This window comes from Zosterops lateralis, assembly GCF_965231275.1.
Source record: "Zosterops lateralis genome assembly, chromosome: Z".
Lineage (NCBI taxonomy): Eukaryota > Metazoa > Chordata > Aves > Passeriformes > Zosteropidae > Zosterops > Zosterops lateralis.
The window spans coordinates 70,631,467-70,651,114 of record NC_139800.1 but is presented as its reverse complement, the minus strand read 5'-3'; the positions used below and the strand labels follow the sequence as shown (position 1 = coordinate 70,651,114).

Genomic DNA, 19,648 nt, shown 5'->3' with positions numbered 1-19,648 from the left:
GCTTCTTTAGCTTCTCCAATCAAACCATTAGAAAAGACTGTTCATAGCTAAAAAACACCAGAACAAGCTGTCGGAGTCCAGGGCATCCCTCTGGGTGCCCTGGAAGGTCACAGACTTCGGTAGAGAGGCCTGGGACCTGAAAAAGAGGGTCTGGGGTCTGTGCAGGGGGGTTTGCCTGGCACAGAGCCCAGGAAGACACAGGCTTTGACTTTGGTCCATGTGAAAAACTTCCAACACAGAGGAGAATTGCAAGTCACAAATGTGTGACAGACAGTAGTGTAGTTGTCACCAGGTAGAAAGTTTTGTAGTTTTGAGTTTTTAGAATGGAGCCGGCTGGGGGACAAAAAGGAGATTTTAGGGCAGTGCCCTGGCTTCTTCTCTTTCTCCCTTGGCATCCATCTTCTGCAGTGACGTGGGCACAAAGTAGTTTCAGTGGATTGGGTCAAAGTAGAAATGACCCTTCTAGTATAGGCATTGGTATGAAATGGTAAATAATAAGTATGTCGTTATCTGAATAAAAGCAGAGTGACCTCCCATCATGGGGGGAGTCGCATCATGTCCGAGCTGCTGTGAACATCTTGGCTGGACACAAAAAACTTGTAAGATAAGAATTAATAAACAACGCGAGAAACCAAGAGAAAAATAAGACCTTGAGACTCCACTTCATTCTCGTGCCAAGCACAGATTTAAAGCCTTCAGAGGTCAGACAGAGCAGAGGGCAGAAAAAGACCCACTCGAACCACCAGCCTGGAATCTCGGGTGAGAGAAACAAAAATCCGAGAGCAAGCCAACACAGAAATGTGTTAAGTGATGATGGAACTGCAGAAATACTGCAAGCCTGGTGACACTCAGAGAAATGGCCAGTCCAGTGGCATATGCTCCAGTGATCCAACCTCCTTCCCATCTTGCTCCAATGTTCTGACTCTTGCAGAGCACAGAGTATTTCTAAAAAAGGGACAAACATTTTAAATTTAGATATAAAGTCTAAGTGTTTCTTCAAAATATGTTAATATTTGTTAAAATATTAACATTTGTTAAAATGCAATATTAAAATACATGGGCTCTCAGTTACTTGCTCTGTCTTGCAACATAGAAGAATGGCCTGGAACAGTGCACTTTTTGCTAAAAAAAGATGCTGATGCTAAAAAAAGAGAATGCGGTGAAAAGGCAAACCAGAAGATTTACAGACTGAGAGTCAGGAGGAATTATCCCTTAGGGACTGCTGGAAAACTTTTTCTTTCCCTTGCATGGGAACTTTCCTTTCCCATGGTGTAGTTATTTTGTATGGTCGCTGGGCATTTTTCACTAACAAAATGCATCTGTGAGAGAAGTACAGTGTTAGGAATTTCTCTGCTGCCTCTCACTGTAAATTTTAGGTGAGCACTTCTGGAACTGAAGATCAGATGCTGGCATGAGAGAATGGCCTGTCTTAGCTGGAAAGTCTGAGTACCACTTGTAAAAAGTTTTAACCACACAGAGACTCTCAGGAAAATTGTATCAGATTATGATTATTTTAAAACTGCTTTAAATCTCTAAAGGGAAACACTATTTGAAATTTAAGAGGTTTTAATTCAGTTTCTCTGAATGGTGTTTTGTGAACCTTTTTTTCATTCCACCTAATAACAGATCTAACATGGAGACTCAAATATGTCACAGTCAGGGGCAATGGTGAGGTGCCACAACCTTCTTGCCAGAAGCACCTTTATAAAGGTGTCCTGTGGGCACAGGCACACTCCCTGCCTAAAGTGATTTCTGTGTTCTTTTGTGAGTGCTGCCAAGGAGCACAGCCGTAACTGTTGCCACTTCAGGCCATGCAGAGAAAAAGGATGCAAGATGGAGTCCTGCCTTCTAGAAGCCTTCCTTATTTTCTGGAGTCCAGAGGCAGAAGAACCAGGGAGCTCAGGGGAGCTGAGATTGTATAGGGAAGGCAGGGAGTGGGGTTACAGAATTCCGCCAGTGGGGCAAAGGACTGAGAAAGGGACCAACTGGGGAGAGGACTGAAAAGGGACCAATGAGCTGAGGTAAAAACCAGGAACAGGAGAAGTGGCCAATAGGGGATAACAGATTAACAGATTAACATAGGAACTGCAAAGCTTCATGGGGTGAAATACTTTGCTCACCCTAACCAGACAGCAGTCTCCTAGAGAGACCACCTTAGGAGAGCTATCATGACATAAACAGTGAAAAGACTGTAAAATCTCCGAGGGAGAGGAAAATCAGTGGATGGCTCAGGGGCAACCACAGAAGTATTTCACTCTTTCTTCATATTCTTAATTCATTTAGGTAATTTTTTTGTTACAAAACCTTAAGGTTACACTTAAGAAAGATACAAAAGTGTGTGAATAGTTTGTGATCTAGAAGGAAAACCTGCTATAACGACAGAAACAACACTGGCTAGTATAAAGAGTTGATCAGAGTTTCTAGAACTGACTTTGTGAATTCTGCAATTTTCACTGCTTACTAATTAATATTTTGGAACATAGCTTGTTTTCTTTCTCTGGTCTCTAAATGCACCAGTAAAAAGCTTACCAGGATTGTGAAGAGCCTGTCTTTAAAATTCAAATGCATCTACTGCAATTTAATACGTATGGATAGTGGTCATAAGCTCCTTTTCAGGAAACTCTTCATAGCACTGTTTCCAGCACCATTTGCACACAGAAATACCCTGTGCACAGACAGCAAATTCAAGTCGTGTGGTACCAGAAAAAAAATAGGGGGGAAGAAAAAATGGACAGAGAGTGAGAAAAAGGCAAGAAAACAGTTGAGCCTGTGCTCCATTTCTGGGCTTTTCATTTCTCCTGATTACTATGGCAGCTGGGCAGTGAGGCAGCAAGGCAATCGCTAATAACCCCTGCTGAGACTTCCCAGCCTGGGTTTCTCACTGATTGGAATATTTCATTCCGTCTTTTTTAGATTGCCTGCCAGAATGTTCTGGATGTCAGTGGAGTGAGAGGGCACCTTCAATTCACAAATATATTCTCCATTTAGCATCAAGTGTTTCTCTACAGGAAGAAGACAGCTAGGAAAGGAACACAACAAAACAAAAGTAAGTGAGAATTTTTGTGCCACATATATAAGCAACTGAAACGTTTCTATCCAAGTCTGTTCTGGTCAGGTGATAATGGAATTTCTTTCCTACACCTGGACAAAATATAATCTGTGTCCCTCTTCCCAGATGTATGTCATTAGTGTCCTACTATGCTACTTAGATAAGAATAACTATCCAATTTTAATAACAACAACAACAATAACAATAATAGAAAAAAGTAATGCAATTTCTTTCAATGGAAAAGCAAGAACTCAGTTCAAGTGCATTGGCTCAGCTTTATGTGCATTCATTTTCTTCAATCAGCTTGTCTGTCAAGAGAATTATAACATCCTAAATAACATAAACAGCAATTGTTGGGTAGATTGAGCATGTTGTGGAGTGATACATTTCTGTGTGATCTGATGTACACTGCATTGGGTGTATATCATTAGGTAAAGTACCTGACCTTGTCAAATATAGTTCCACTGTTGTCCCTAATGTGTACCTAGCACAGCACTCTGCAGATCATCTTTCATTCCATTTCATGCCCACAGCAACAACATAGCTACTTCACAATACTTGAAAGGAAAATCAAAAATTATCCTATTTTTACAGCATATCCGTAGCCACAATGAGGTAAGGATAAAGTCATGCCAAGAAGAGGGGACACCAGATCAAACCTAAAGAACAAAATTTTAAGCAAGGACTGAAGCCTAATGCTTCAAAGGTCAGCTTTTTAAATTAATCTTACTGCTTATCACACTTTGGTAACAGGAAAGTGCCTCTTGCACAAATCAGCCATTAAGAAAGGTTTTTTTGAAACACCAGTGTTTCTGTATTTGTTCAAAGCACCAATGAACAAAATAGCAGAGCAAGATAAAATCACCTTATCTGTAGCCAGTATATGAGCAAATTAAGGGGGGTTAGAAGCTCAGTACATGCCCTTCATCCCATTTATTTATCTCTTGAAATTGTTTTTAGGAAGAGAGCTACATTTGCTTTGATGTCAAAGACCTGTACACACATATTACAGATCCGGTACTTTGATTTAGAAGTATGTTCCACTAATATGCATTTTCTAATTTTTTTTTTAATTTTTTTTTTTTCCTGTCTGAGACTTCTCCTTCCTTTACTTCACCTCTATGATCTGATGTAGTAGGCACTGAACAGAGGTGCCAGCCACCACAGGACACACTGAGGGCTGTGTTTCATATCTGCTCTCCTGTGGTGCCTGGCACTGCATTAACACAAATAACTGCTGTGGTTCCAGGTAACAACTCAGGAAGTGAAAGGCTGATTTGCATGCTGACACAAAAACACACCTTTACCATAGAAATATTAATAGACAGAGCTTTGCTGCATTGAATTTGGTATCTGGTTCTCTCTTTTAGGGCAGTTAGTCTGCTCTGAGTGTTTTGGGTACTATTTTGCTTTGCCCAGTCACTGGCTTCTGAAGATGTCGCTTTTCCACCTTATTATCTTAGGTTGGATGCTCCTTTTTCCTTGGGTCCATTTGTCCAACCTCTTTCCTTGAGTGTGTAATCTGCAATCCCTTTCATCATCTGCCACTGACAGCACTTGGAACTGATTGGCCAAAGCTCTTCTGTTCCCGCCTCTGGGAGGAATCTGTACTCTGCTATTTTGTCAGCGGACTCCTGGCACAGAAATCTTCTGGCAAAAGAGAAGATTTCCCTCTGCCCTCCAGGGCAGAGCCTTCTGCTCACCACAATCTCAGGTTCCCCAACTGGTGTGAGAGAGATCAGCTCTCACACCATCTCCCATAGGGCCATTCTTCTTGGAAGGAGCACAGTTCTGCTGGATCAAACATCACTCTAGGTACTGTCCTGGGTGTGGCAAAGCTCCAGATTTACCTGCAGACACATCTGGGTAATATGTGAATAGTTCACAATGCCGTGTCTCCCCCTCCCACTTTATCAAAGAGGATGCATTTCATACCCGTGTGTTGGGCTTTCAGCAAATTGATGGATGCTACAACTCTTACAGCTTGAGGGAAGGACAATATTTGAAGTTTTGTAGGTCCTTTTCATTTAGAATAGAGGTTTGGACTAGGCAATGGATGATGCTCAGCACAACCCTGGTCACAAGGCTGTGCATTTCTTGTTTACAAGAAGGAGAATCAGTCCGTCCAAGTGTCCTTTTATGGCCACAGCTGAGCACACCAACACTGCAAGCTCAAAACTGTCTACTCTCTAGGCTGTTCCTTACACAATGTTTTTTATTCAGTTCATCTCTAGGTCTTTGGTGGTTTTCTTCATATCAGGATCCCCTCTGCTTATGCTAAAAACATGTGCACATCCTTTCTGCTTTCCTCACATCTGCTTCAGTTCACTCAAATTCTTAACCACCTGTAATTTTGTAACGCGCACAACTCTCTCTTGCAGCAATTGCAAGTGAATGACTTGTTGAATCCACGAGGTTCAGGAGAAAGCGGCCCCACTTGTCACCCTCCTGACAGAATCCAAGTACTGGCCAGTGGCTGCAGGACTTTCTCTGCAGTTCCCTCTGCACCAGCGCTGGACTGCTCGGCTCTCCCGCTTTCTGCACAAAGGCATCTCAAGTATAAACACGAATATTATTAATCTTTCTCCTTCTCCCCTTACCACTGATTTTTCCTTGTATGTTTTCCCTCATCTGCTGGGTGGTCTCTGCACAATTCCCGCAGGTAATCTACAAACAGCACTGAGGAAAGCACAACTGAAGGGGAGCAGGGGCGTGTCCTCTGCAGTGCCGAGTGCAGCGGGACGGTCCCTGCCCCGGCCCCGCTGCCACCCCGGGGCTGGCACAGAACGTTCCGCCCACATTCCGCCCCTCCGCCGCCTTTCCCGAGCCGGGCCCGGCTCCAGGGCCGGGCAGGGAAGGGCCGCTCCCCGGGGCCGCCCGTGGGCGGGGGCGGCTCCGCCCCGCCGCCATCTTTGCTGCGGGTGCGGGCGGCGGCGTCGGGGCCGCGGCAGCGCCGCCATGTCGGGCCAGGGCAGAGCGGCGCCTCCATGTCGGGTGAGGGCGAAATGGCGGCCGGAAGGGGCGGCCCTGGGCCGCGGCGGCGGCGCGAGTGACGAGGTCCCGCGGCCCCGGGTCTGTGGGGCGGGCCGGGGACAGCCGGGGGTGGCCGTGCGGGGGAAGGGAGGCACCGCACACCCGCGGGGGGACGGAGGGACGGAGGGACGGACGGGCCCGCGGCGTGTCCGCCCCGCGCTGTGGGGAGAGGCCGGGCCAGGGGCGGGACCCCCGCGGGATGTGGGAGAGCGGGGGAGGTGTGGGAGCGGCTGGAGGGTGCGGGGAGCTGAATCACAGCATCCTTCGGGTTGGGATCGCCCGGTGCAGCCTCCCTGCCAAGGCAGTCACCTGAAACAGATGATAAAGGAACACATCCAGGTGGATTTGGGATGTTTCCAGAGGGGGAGGCTCCACGACGTCCGTGGGCAGCTGTTCTAGTGCTCTGCTGTCCTCAGTGGAAAGAAGTTCTCCCTCATGCTGAGGTAGAACTTGTTGTATTTTAGTTTATGGCCACCGTTCCTGATCCTGTTGCTGGAAAAGGTCTGGACCGCCCTCCTGGCCCTCACCTTGGAGGTGTTTGTGTGTGTTAATGAGATCCCTCAGTCCTTCTCCAGACTGCCCAGGCCCAGATGTCACAGTCTCTCCTTATAGGAGAGATGCTCCAGAGCCCTCTCATCATTTCTGTGGCTGCCACTGGGCCCTCTCCAGCAGCTCCTTGTCTTTGTCCCGAGGAGCCCAGACCCGGACACGGCACCCCAGCCCTGCCATGCCAGGGCCAGGTAGAGCAGGGCCTTGGCACTTTTCCCCTTTCTCCTTCCATGCATAAGATATTCCTGCTGGGCCTGACCTGAACCCATGGAAAAATCCCCATTAGGCTTGTGGATGGAACAGTGTTTGACTGGAGTTCCTGCTGGGGAGGGTAAACTCAAATAGCAGCTTTTCACTCTGCCCAGGGCTTTTATTTCTGTTGTTCTGTGTCTGTACACAAATACAGGCTAATGTGTGTGTAGTTTCTGTAGTGTCGCAGGAAGACCTGGTGGTGGCAGAGGTAATCAAGGGTTTGGGTTTAGTTGTGAAATGATGGTGAGAAAAGAAAATCCAATTTGAGTTTCAATCTATAGGGCTTGTCATCAGAAATCCATCCATATTTTTTAAGCAAATGCAGAGTGAGTAAAACCTTGTTCATTAGCACAGCAGAGCAGCTGTTGTGTGTCCCAAAGGAAATAAATCTGACATTCAAAGAGATGTACCTGGATGCTTAGAGCTCTTTACCCTTGTGTGTGTGAGCAGCAGGAAGGATTGTCAGGCTCTGGAGGGGCTGGAGCCCCTGTCCCCGGCTGGAGGTGGCACTCAGGGCCTGGGGCAGGGACAGGGAGCTGTTGGTTCACGGTGAGCTCCATCTCAGGGGTGTTTCCCATTCTAAATGATGACCTGGTTCTGTGAAAGAGAGGGTCTGTGGCCATAAAACATTAATGGGGTGGGCTCTGGTGTGCCGAGTGTGAGGAGGGGCTGGGAGGGAGCTGGAGCTGAGGGCAGTGGTGCCAGCAGGCAGTGGAAAGGGGTATTTGTATTTTGTCAGTGGACAAAAAGTGTGCAAGGCAGTGGACAGCAGTGGCTTGCTGGAGTGATGGGACAGATGAGCTGTTTTTAGTGACAGCTCTTCCCTTCCAATGCTCCTGGAATTCCAGCTAAAGTCAGTGCTGCCGCTGAATGAAGGAAAATGTTTCTGTGGCAGTTGTCTTTGTTTATTAGAGATGTAATTTAATGTTTCTGTTACAAGACACCTCACAGGATCCCTGTATGTGCTGTCTCAGTAACTCACTCAGAAATAATCTTTTTACTGTTTCTGTGTGCTGAGGGGCAATGCCAAGCTGAGATGCTTGTGAAATGCTGGGCTTTGGCAAAGCAGTGTACCAGCTTCATCTTCAAAATGCAGCGGTGTTGTGGCTTTCAGTAGAACTGCTCAATTGAAGGAGATAAGAACTGGAGGCTCAGTTCATAACCCCTGGTTTGGCTGGAAATGCCATGACAGGCTAAAATAGAACAAATCAGTGTTACTGGTATGGTCTGACCAGAGGGGCTGGCACAGCTCAGTGGCTGTGGCAGAAGACACAGCTCATGTCTGGTGAGGTTCTGATTGGTTCCGTTTTCCATCTCCAGCCCCTCCATTTCTGTTGGAAGCCCTTTGAGGATACACTTGTAATTTTGCCCAATAATATTTTAGGGAACTACGGGAAATACTGTTCAGACCTGAGAAAAACCTGTTTGAATGCTGAGGGTGATCAGGTCCTGGAGAGGCTGCCCAGAGCCACGGCTGAGTTCCTGTGCCTGGAGATGCTCAGGCTGCCTGGACAGGGCCTGGGCAACCTGCTGTGGCTGAGCTGCTCCAGGCAGGGGCAGGGGCAGGTGCCTCCAGCCCTCCCTGCAGCCTCAGCTCTTCTGTGACTCTCTGTTAGCCCAGAGCTTTTCAGTCTGGGTTAGGAATGGGTTCTCTTCAAATGTGTCTGCATCTCTCCTGATGGAGAGGAAAACTCTTGGAATGAGTCTTTACAAGCCTTGGCTCTGAGGTGCTTTTCAGTTGTGTAGGATTTGTGAGCTCTCTGAGTCCAGGGCTCATTTGTGTCCAGGGTGTTGCTGCCCTCAGCTTTGGCTGATTTTGTGTGTGGATTCACTGGAGCAGTTTGGTTGTTGTGCAGTGACCTGGTGCCACAGACACACTGTCTCAGTTGTTTGCTCAAGTCTAACTTGGTTCATTTTTTGTTCATGCAGAAGAGCAGCGACGGAGCCTGCATGAAGATCTGTTTGCAAAGAGGGTAATAAGGTACAGTGCTTCCATTTTAACATTACAGAGCAGTGGATATTTCCCCATCAACTTTCTTGTTGCAGTGCAGATCCTGCTGGTGTCTTTTACAGCTTAATGCTGGACCAGAATGTGTGAGTCAGCACGGGCTGGCACAAACTCCCAGTTAGGACACAGGGAGTGGGTTTGTCTCCATTACCTGGCTACTTGTGGGATCCCCAAAGCAACAGCTGGGCAGAGGTGCAGTGTTAGAGATGTGGGCAGCCTTAAACTCAGTCCATGCCAGAGGCTCCCTGGTTTATCAGGGGTTATTCCCCTCTGCAAGGTCATCTGAGTCATTTACAGTCCTTCTTACCAGTGCTCCCCTTTTAATCCATTCCTCCCAACAAATGCTTTTCCAAATCTTTGGAGTTCCATGCTCTGCTCTGTTTTGGGCATCTTGTTACCATGATGGGTCAGCATGTTAAAAACCCCAAATCCAATTGACTGCACAGATGTGTATTTGGCATCTTTTAATGGTGTTCTTTAATGTTCAGGAAGAACTCGGGGAAGGTGGGACTCTGTGCACCTGGGCCACCATGTCTGGAATTGGCATAAATGAGTGGCTGGAGAGCCTGGCACTTCTGCACCTCCGGAGAAGAAGGCAGGGGTGGAGGATTCGGGCACCACTGTGGAGACCATTAAACTCGGGGGTGTTTCTTCAACGGTAGGTCTTGGCTGCACCCCCCACTGCACCTTTTGTTTTTCTTCATCTGGAGGCAAAAATGTCCCCAGGATCATGAGTGTGAGCTCAGGTGTGAGCTGAGGTGTGGGCCCTCCTGTGACCTGGCCCCTGTCCCACGTGCCGTGCCCAGGAGGAGCTGGACATCCGCACCCTGCAGAGCAAGAACCGGAAGCTGGCGGAGATGCTGGACCAGCGCCAGGCCATCGAGGATGAGCTGCGGGAGCACATTGAGAAGCTGGAGCGTCGGCAGGCCACCGACGATGCCTCTCTGCTGATCATCAACCGCTACTGGAACCAGGTTGGGGACAGCTTCTCTTGCTTCATGCTCACTGTTTTCTTGTCTCTGCTGTACCACTGCACTCCTTTGGTTCACGTCCGTTCTTTATCTTGTCTTGCCTTGCCTGTGCCATCCTTCAGTTTGGTGAAAATATTCGCATCATCCTGAAACGCTTCGACCTGGACCAAGGTCTTGGAGAACTTTTGTCTAAAAGAAAAGCACTGGTGGTGCCAGAACCTGAACCAGACTCTGACAGTAATCAGGAGCGCAAAGATGAGAGGGAAATGAGGTGAGGCACCTGTCTGGAGACCGCGGTAAAGATGGATTTCAGCTGTGGACAAAATGTCTGTTTTCTAAAGGCTGACAGACTTGTTTTTGTGATCGTAAAGATCAGTGATAGGCTACCTTCTAGAACATGTTTACTTTTTTTCACTTCTTTATATTCCCAGCAGAAGGACAGGAGCCGGCATTCTCCTTCCTGGCCACTCTGGCCAGCAGCACCAGTGAGGAGATAGAATCTTACCTGCAGGAGCGTGTGGAGTCCTCCTGCTGTGCTGTTGCCCAGATTGTGACAATGTATGACAAGCTGCAGGAGAAGGTGGATGTGCTGTCTCAGAAGCTGAATAGTGGAGGTATGACCAAGGTGCAGGTATTCAAGAATGCTTATCTGCCCCACCTTAGACCTGATCCTGCATTGCAGACATTAAGGTCTAGTCCTTCTCATGTACATTTATTTTCCAAAATGAATTTGTTTGGCTTTCCAAACTCTTGTTATCGAAACCTCTACTAAAGGACCAGGTGCCAGAAGTGTACTGTAGCTACCTCTGTATTGGAATGCTGAGGGCTGTGCCCAGCGTGTTGGGCTAAGAAGCAGCTTGTTTCTGCCAGCACTGCGTTCACATGCCTGAGAAGTCAGAGCACAGTTGAACCTTACCAGCCAGCTGTCCTCAGCTACCACATAAAAGGCTTCATGCTTACAAGTAAAGAAGTGAGATCAGCATTCCAAACTGATGGGAGATTCCTTCTCCTTTGCAGTTGAGTAGAAGGTGTAGGAATAACCAACTGCTCAGTTTCCACTGAGTCCTGAGCAAAATGGTGCCCATCTAACGGTGTGGTGTGCTTCGTGTAGCTGTCAGCTTTGAACTCAGCATTCTGCAGAGAAAGCCAAATGACCAGCTTCTAAAAATTAATCTAGCAGATTCACTTTACACTCAGATGACTGTTGAAAAAACTTCATTGGCTTAAAGTTAGAATTTTAATCTTTTGAGTGAAAACTTGGGTGGAAAATCAGCTCATGCTTGGTGTGCCTTCTGTGTGCTCTGACCAAGTCTGGCATTGGTGTAAGGAAGTGTTGCTGTCCTTGCTGACAGTCATAAACTGTAGTAGCTTTGACATTGGTGCCATGTGAGCCTGTCCTCAGGTGCTTTGGTTTCCCTGTCACCCAGGTGCTGTGGTTGTCACCTGACATCCCGGTGTATTGGCCTGGTGTGTCCTCCCAGGCCACCTGTTGTAGCAGGTTCATGCATGAATTTGGGCAGCATTTGGGTGTCCCTGGGTTCCAAAGACAGGCTCTGGGTTGCTGGTACAGACATGGAGGAAGTGATCTCTGGTGTGAGGGGATGCCCCCAGGTCAGAAATGTGGAGCACTGTGAAGTTGCAGAACCTTTTGCTTAGAGAGTGCATGTCAAAGCTCTCTGTGGATGGAGATCAGGCCCTCAGGAGACACTTGTGGGAGAGGTAAACTGAAGTTAGACCCAGAAATCTCCTTTTCTATTTTCTTGTTTCTCTCTTTGCTGTTCAGGAACTCAAATCAGTGTTCACTGATTTCTATTAATTCCCTTTTCTTTGTGCACCTTTCAGATATTTCACTGATGGAAGAAGCAGTAGCAGAGCTGAATTCCTACCTATCCAAGAGAATGGACGGCTGCAGGAACTGGCTGATGTTCTTCAGGAGAAGCACAGAGTCATGTCTCAGGAGGTATAAAGAGGAGAGAGAAAGAAATTTGATTTGGGGTGTGAATCTGTGTCCTGCTTAGCATAATGTATGGTTACCATAGATTGGAAGGCAGCTTATTTCCTTGGAGAGGCCCAGGAGCAACATAGTTTGAAACTTACAAAAAGGGTTGTTGTTATGGAGAGCTGTACGTAGATTTTCTGTATAAATCAGATTGATTTGCTTGTTACATGACTAAAGAAAAAGATATAAGCAAGTCAGTGATTTGAATGGATTTAACTTTTAAAGAAAAAGGCAGAGCAGAGGAACCTGCAGAACAGGGAAGCAGCAGGTGATGCTGAGGTGGCTGTGTAGACAAGCTGGAACAGTTGAGGTGACATCCCTGTCAGTCTGAATTCCTTGGTTTCTCTGTGTCATTTGACAGTGGAATGATATCCAGTGACAAGATGATCCTGTTGTAATGCTACTTCTACCTGTATATTCTACCCATACCTGTATATATTGTTAACAAGCAGGAGGAGTTGGAAACCCTAGTTCAGTCTGAACCATCTCAGACATGGGTGCAGACTGAGAGAAGTCACTGGGAACACTGGAACAGAGAAGGATTTGTGGATTCTGGCAGATCAGAGGCTGGATGTGACCCAGCAGCACATGCGGGGAGCCCAGAAAGCCAACTGCAGCCTGGGCTGCCTCCAAAGCAGTGCGGGCAGCAGGCTGAGGGAGGGGATTCTGCCCCTCTGCTCTGCCCTCATGAGACCCCAGCTGTAGTGCTGCATCAGCTCTGGACTCCTCAGCACAGGAAAGACACAGGCACCTGTTGGAGGGAGTCCAGAGGAGCTTATGAAGATGATGAGAAGAAATGAGCACCTGTGCTACAAGAACAGGCTGAGAGAGCTGGGCTTGTTCAGCACGGAGAAGACAAGACTCAGGTGTTGCCTCCTAGAGGCGTGGCGGCCGGGTTCAGGAATGGCACAGCAACCGCCTCAGGCTGCTTGGGCCAAGAGCTCACAGACACCAATGTGGTGGATGGCAAATGGCGTTTATTCTCAAGTCACACAGCACTATATAACTTGCGTTTACCTCATCACTTCCGCTTGCTTACGCAACAAGCCTAACACTATTGGCTAACTTAACATGACAGACAGCAACACTTACAGGGGGAAGGACGGTCCTGTCTTTCTGTACAGTGCAATATCTTCCAACCGCTCGTCCCTGTCTTCCCACACTCAGGGGAGACTTCATTGCAGCCTTCCAATACCCGAAGGGGGCTTAGAAAAAGGAGAGAGAGGAACTTTTCATATGAGCATATAATGACAGGATAAGAGGCAGTTGTTTTAAACTGAAAGAGGGCAGGCTTAGATTAGATGTTAGGAAGAAATTCTTTACTCAGAGAGTGATGAGGCACTACTAGAGGTTGCTCAAAGAAGCTATGGATGCCCCATCCCTGGAAGTGTTAAAGGCCAGGCTTGGATGGGGCTTTGAGAAACATGCCCTGGTGGAAATTATCCCAGGGAGGCATGGAAAGATGATCTCTAAAGTCCCTTCCAATCCAGGCCATTTTATGACTCTGTATTCTGTCATCCTTGGAACCACTGTGGAACTATTCACTGTCTTGCAGCCAGTCTTAAAGCCACTGTCCAAAAATTGAGACATCTTTGTTGCAAGTGTTTGACTGCTGAGTTGTAAAGTGTTGAGCAGAGAGATCTGGGTACAATTCTCTGAATAGAGGCACGGCTGTTCAGGGAGAAAAAGGCAAGCTAAAGGTGTGCCCCTTGGTGAGGGGGAAGTAGGGGTAGTTTTAGCCTACAACTTGAGTGACAGCTGTGAAGACCCACAGAGCATGCATTCATTCCTTCTGTACCTTCTGCCTCGCTTTCCAAGGTGGATGCCCAGCTGCAGGTTGTACGTAAGCTGGAGGAAAAGCAACACTGCAGAGCAGTATTGGAACAGGAGAGGAAGAGTTGGGTCTGCGAACACAAGCCCTGGAGATGAACAAACGCAAGGTGAGGGGCCCCTTCCTTTCCTCTTGGGTTGTGAGGTGGAGCTGCTGCCTTGAGGGAGGCACAGAAGGCTCTGAGCTTTCACTGGTATTATAGAACCCAGTATTCCCTGGTTTTGGATGAGTGTGTCAGAAGCTGAGGAGTCCTGAGAGAATTATGATTAAAGTGCTAGTACTGATATTTTCCTTTGATAAGGAGAAGATGGTCATACATGTTTCTGTGAAACCTATGGTGAAAAAAGAGACAGCAGCCAGATGAAGTTAACTGTGGTCAAAACTTTTGTAGGAAAGATGGGGTAAGCAAAAGAAAAGTAGAGCTGGGGAATGTGAACACTTTTAACAAATTCCTAAAATCAAAAAAGTAGGTGTGTTACCAGTAAAATAAGACTAAGTCTTATGGCTGATGCTGCCTTCATTGTTAAGTTTTAGTAGAAATGCAGAAATTACATTAAAACAGGCAGAAAGGAAAGCAGGAATATCACTATGAAGGGGAGCTGGGGTGAAGTCAGCAGCATCACCTGTGCTTAATACAACAATTTGTGGTATTAAGGACATTTGGTTATGTCTTGGGTTATGAAACCAAAAATGTGTATTCTGTTTCATCTGTTGAAAGCAGCTGGGGAGCCATTTTTCTTTATCTCTTGGAGTAACTCCAGGACGGGGAGGGGGGCAGATGCCTTCTGATAATGGCTCAGCTGTTAAAACCAGGTGGGGCAGGGTTTCATATCTCTTTCACTTCTGTTAATGGACCATTAAGGCTCACCAATGGCACAACACATTACATCATCCCATTGGGAGATGCTCTACCCAGTGGTGGGGGAGCCAAGCATTCCTACGAAGATGAAAACTGAGATGTAGGAACACCAGGCATCCTGTTCTCCACTGGATTTCCAGAGGCAGATCAGGCCCTTCTCGCCATCACTGGATTCTTTTCCTACAGGATCATCTCTATCCCACCAGAACCACATCTGCCACTCCAGGAGGACTTACTTTGGACTGCTTCCAACACCCTGACCAACTGCATGTCCGGTTGTATTTCAGACTCTGTCAGGGGTTCTAGGATTTTTTGTTTCCTTGTTTTTTGTACTACTACATTTGTATTGTTAATATTCCTAGTAAAGAACTGTTATTCCTATTCCCAAATCTTTATCTGAAAACCCTTAATTGAAGAAGGACTTAAACTTCAATGAACTCATGGTCCTGAAGATGACTGGGCAATCCCAACCTGGTCAACTGTTTAGATAGGTGAGTTGTTGTGCTTTTGTCTCATTAATGTTTGTTTATGTACTACAAACATTCCAGCTAAAAACCCACTTTGGTCACTGGCTCTCTCTCTTGTAGTTGTATCTGCTGTTCTCCACTTTGCCTCTCTAAAAGCTGATGGGAACTGCCCCAGGTTGTGTGGCAGAGGCAGAAATGCAGGACCCAGGGCCACGTGGCTGTCCCTGCTGGGAAGGAAGGTGCCATCCAGCCCAGGAGGGGCAGGGCATGGAAAGGCAGGCACTGTTCTGTGTCCCTGTGGAAATCAGCACAGTGCCTGTCTTTCAAAGAGAGGGACCCATGAGAGTCATTGGAGTTTCCTGAAAGGAAGAAACCCCAGGGACAGAAAGCACCATTTCTAGAGCCCTGGCAGGGCAAAAGTCTTCCCAAAAGATGATGACACCAGAATAAACAGACCAGTGGGATTCTGAGCCGGGTTTGCCTACGATGGCAAGGTCCTCCTATGAAATTGTAGGTGCAGATTGTCCCGTTGGTCCTGTTTCTGGGTCTTTCTAGGAACCAGAGGGACCCTGATTGAGCCTGTGAAGCACTCAGCTTGGAAAGTCATGGTTCATTGATTTTTGGGTTTTGTTGTTTTGTTTTTTTTTTCCTGTGGACAGCATCCGTTTATAATATCAGCAAAACCAGTGTTCACCCTGGCACCACTCATCATGACAGTGAAGAAAATGAAGGAGAAGGAGGAGGAGGAAGAGCAATTAACATGACGATGTGGTTATCTCCTGTCAGAGTCTGTCCGAGGATGTGTTATGCCTCACAACTGTCTCCGATGGTTGAAGACCAAGACCCCCGGAGAGACTGGGGAGAGCCCCTGGCCTGGCTGAGGTGGGGCGCCTGCCGAGGACTGATACGCATCTCCACGAGAACGGGATGCAAGAACAATAGTAGCTCGTTACAGTGGACTGAGCTGACTATACTGACCGTGCTAGAAGGGCACAGCTTGCCACTTGTTCCTGAGCACCCAACTTTGACGCAGGTGCCTGCACTGGCCCAGTGCCCTCTTTGGCTCCGTTCCACTCGCCTTGGTCCTTTTCCCAACCACCCTATAAAGACTCTGCAGATCCCGTGCACCCTTTGCGATCACCCCACTGGAGAAGATCGCGTCTATGGGCATCTCTACGCCTTGAGGACCTCCGACTCTCCACGTGGTAGCTATAATCCCCCTTCCCCTCTTTCTCTATCTTTCTCACTATTCTCTATTTTCTTTCCCTACTATTGCATTGTGGGCACTAAATAAAAGTGCCTTTTTTGTTTAAGCAAACTGGTTTGTCCCCTGTTGTGTCTTTTGTGCTTTGAGATCTCCAAAACGAACCATCAGGTTCCCCACATACGTTTGCGGACCCTGACATCTCCATAACCAGCTTAGAGTAGGCTTCTAGAGTAGCAGTTTAGAGTAGGATTAGAGAGTAGGATTGTAAGGAAATAAAGAGAGACTTAGAGAGTCTCTTCCTTAGAGACTTAAGCTCATCTGGAAGATTCCTTTCTTTCTGGCTCTGTCAATAAGCTCAGCATTTCCCTTGGAGTTGTCACTTGTCGCTTAAAGGTACAAAGTGACATTTACGGCTTCTTTGATGTGCCTTCAAAGTGGGCAAGGCTCTTCTCCAGTCATCCCCTCCAGACCACAGTGCCTTTGGAATAGGGCCCACCGGCCACAGGATTTTGCACACCTGTGGTACTTCTATTTGAGGCAGAAAGGGCAGTGGCATTTGCAGGCAAAACCAAAAGAGGAGTGGGGCAGCCAAAAGATCCTGTGCAGATGCAGGTCTTCAGCCGTGACTCAAGAGCCTTTTGTGTTCCTGCCACTTGGATTTGTATCCCTAAGTGCAATCTCTTTGGCTGCAGGAGAGTCTTGGTCAGCTGAGAGATCAGAAAGATGGCTGAGGGTGCTCTGAGAGGTCTCCTCTGGAGCAGAGCTGTCAGCAACTGTGAGGTGAGAGCGGGCCCAGCCTTGCCCAGGGCGGAGGCCCATGGCAGAGCCCGGAGCAGCCTGAGCCCGGGCAGGGGCAGGCTGGAAGGAGGCCCTTGTAGCTGCCAGAGGCAGCAGCCCAGCCTTGGGTGCTTCTTCCTGGGACCAGGCAAATACTCCGCTCTCAGAGCCCAGCTGACAGCTGGCTGCTCCCGAGGGTGAGCGTAGCTGAGCCGGGCACAGCACGGACAGCTGCCATTGGCCGTCTGGAGTCTGCACAGGAGGAGAGAAAGGCAAAGAGCAGCTGAAAGAAATGAAGTTTAAAAGACTCATAGTTATATGTAAAAAGTTTAAAGTGTAAAATCCTCTTAATTGTTGTATAAGTGTATTAATGTTCTAAATATTTTGTAATTGTTAGTCCCTGTGGTGTGGCAGTTGGGGCCACCTCCGTAATCCCCCTGCAGAGGTGGGGAGCACATTTGCTACCGACGCCCGCGCTCCCCAGAGGGGGCCAGGACCACGGGCCCCGCTGCTGCCTCCGCGAGGGCCAGGGCACAGCCGCTTCGCTCTTTGTCCTACAACAAACCAGCGTTCTCAGCGGTGCCATGAGACCTCTGCCTCGGCTGGCCCGCCCCTGCCGTACTCCCCCACAGCAGCTGGGACCGCCGCCGCTGCCAGCGGCCCCGCGCCTCCATCGCCATGGGGTCAGCCCTGGGCCACCGCCACCTGGCCCGGCCCCGCGCCCCCTCCACCGCCGATACCACCGCAGCCCCCTCCACTGCCGATACCACCGCAGCCCCCTCCACCACCGATACCACCACAGCCCCCTCCACCGCCGATACCACCGCAGCCCCCTCCACCGCCGATACCACCGCAGCCCCCGGCCCACCGCCGATACCACCGCATCCCACTCCACCGCCGATACCACCGCAGCCCCCTCCACCGCCGATACCACCGCAGCCCCCTCCACCGCCGATACCACCACAGCCCCCTGCACCGCCGATACCACCACAGCCCCCTCCACCGCCGATACCACCGCATCCCACTCCACCGCTGATACCACCACAGCCCCCTCCACCGCTGATACCACCGCAGCCCCCTCCACCGCCGATACCACCGCAGCCCCCTCCACCGCCGATACCACCGCAGCCCCCGGCCCACCGCCGATACCACCGCATCCCACTCCACCGCCGATACCACCGCAGCCCCCTCCACCGCCGATACCACCACAGCCCCCTCCACCACCGATACCACCACAGCCCCCTCCACCGCCAATACCACCGCAGCCCCCTCCACCGCCGATACCACCACAGCCCCCTGCACCGCCGATACCACCACAGCCCCCTCCACCGCCGATACCACCGCATCCCACTCCACCGCTGATACCACCACAGCCCCCTCCACCGCTGATACCACCGCAGCCCCCTCCACCGCCGATACCACCACAGCCCCCTCCACCGCCGATACCACCACAGCCCCCTCCACCGCCGATACCACCGCAGCCCCCTCCACCGCTGATACCACCGCAGCCCCCTCCACCGCCACTGGGGCTGCCACAGCGGCCGCAGCCCGAGCCTCCCGCAGCTGCCGCCGCCACGAATCAACCGGTACTGCCGGCCGCCGTGTGCGTCCCATCGGCATTCCCTCCTGGCATGGAAATTAGTAGAACACCCATGAAACCCCGCTGTAAACTAGAACATTATCGGCACCAAAAATCCCCAGCTGAGACAAACCGATGCAAAATGTGGACCCACAAAAAACCAGTACTGAACTGGCTATGCCCTAAAGTGTTGGTAAACAGTTTTTTGTATTTCGCTGTAACTTAAAAAGTGCCCGAGGGGAGAGGGATACCCCCCCGGAGCAGGCCAGTCTAAGTGAGCTCCAGGCACACTGTGAGGGTGAGGCTCCCGGCTCTGCAGTGACCTAAGGCTGCAAAGCCAAACAGACCCTCCTCCTCAAGGGTGAATCAGGAAGAGCAGACCATCCCTCGAGCTACTGCTTTGAGAGCTGATCAATAAAGGCATTTTAAGGAGAAAACATTGTCTCCTGTCATTTTTAACAGCAGCCGAGGGCTGCAGCCCTGGCTGAGGATTCCTAGTCTTCTGCCGGCTGCCCTGTAGCTCCTGGGATAGTTTAGCAGTGTGTGCAGCACTCTGGGCACAGGTGTGTTATAGACGAGGTCAGGACTCGGATGTAGTAAAAGAAAGGCCCTGGTTTATTTAACTGTAACCAACCACTGAGAGCGGAACACCAGGATAAGCCCAGCTTCCTCTCAGGAAGCCAGAAATCCAAAGACACTGGGCGCCCCTTCAGACCCCCAAAGTGCTGAAGAAGGATCTCCCCTACAATCTTACAGTCTCTTTTATCCTTTTTGGTCCCTCCTGATTGGTGCATTTTGGATTCTCTTCCTGATTGGTTCATTGTTAGGGCTCTGATTGGTCTTTAATGAGAGTCACTCCTGACCAATCTTTTCCCAAGGTCGTCGAGCGATTGGTCCTTCACGCCCACCAATCATGGCTCAGGGTGATGTAACCTGTATGAACTAGATTTTCCCCCCTTTCCTTTGATTGACAGTTACATGGCTTTTTACATCCATAAATACAGTGTTGCAGCAACTTATAACTTTTGAGTCAATCAAACCACTTTAGAACAGATAGAACTAGCAAC

General features: G+C 49.1%; 1 protein-coding gene and 1 long non-coding RNA gene across 4 annotated transcripts; both read left to right on the top strand.

Moving 5' to 3' along the window:
• The first annotated feature begins 6,048 nt into the window (after positions 1-6,048).
• LOC310923154 lies at positions 6,049-9,436 on the top strand. Its single transcript, XR_014592553.1, has 3 exons — positions 6,049-6,121; positions 8,813-8,864; positions 9,380-9,436. It is a non-coding gene; the product is annotated as an uncharacterized lncRNA (long non-coding RNA).
• A 6-nt stretch (positions 9,437-9,442) lies between these two features.
• Positions 9,443-15,045, top strand: LOC310923153 (E3 ubiquitin-protein ligase BRE1A-like). 3 transcript variants are annotated; one of them, XM_083884298.1, is made up of 6 exons: positions 9,443-9,549; positions 9,698-9,865; positions 9,985-10,133; positions 10,297-10,476; positions 11,705-11,822; positions 13,680-15,045. In XM_083884298.1, the coding sequence occupies exons 2-4, from the start codon at positions 9,749-9,751 to the stop codon at positions 10,349-10,351; spliced, it is 321 nt and encodes a 106-aa protein (XP_083740424.1). In that variant the 5' UTR covers positions 9,443-9,549; positions 9,698-9,748; the 3' UTR covers positions 10,352-10,476; positions 11,705-11,822; positions 13,680-15,045. The 3 variants fall into 3 exon arrangements, with proteins under 3 accessions (XP_083740424.1, XP_083740423.1, XP_083740422.1); XM_083884297.1 differs by having other exon boundaries at positions 10,294-10,476; XM_083884296.1 differs by lacking the exons at positions 9,443-9,549; positions 9,698-9,865; positions 9,985-10,133 and having other exon boundaries at positions 10,350-10,476; positions 13,680-13,801; positions 14,738-15,045.
• Positions 15,046-19,648: the final 4,603 nt, after the last annotated feature.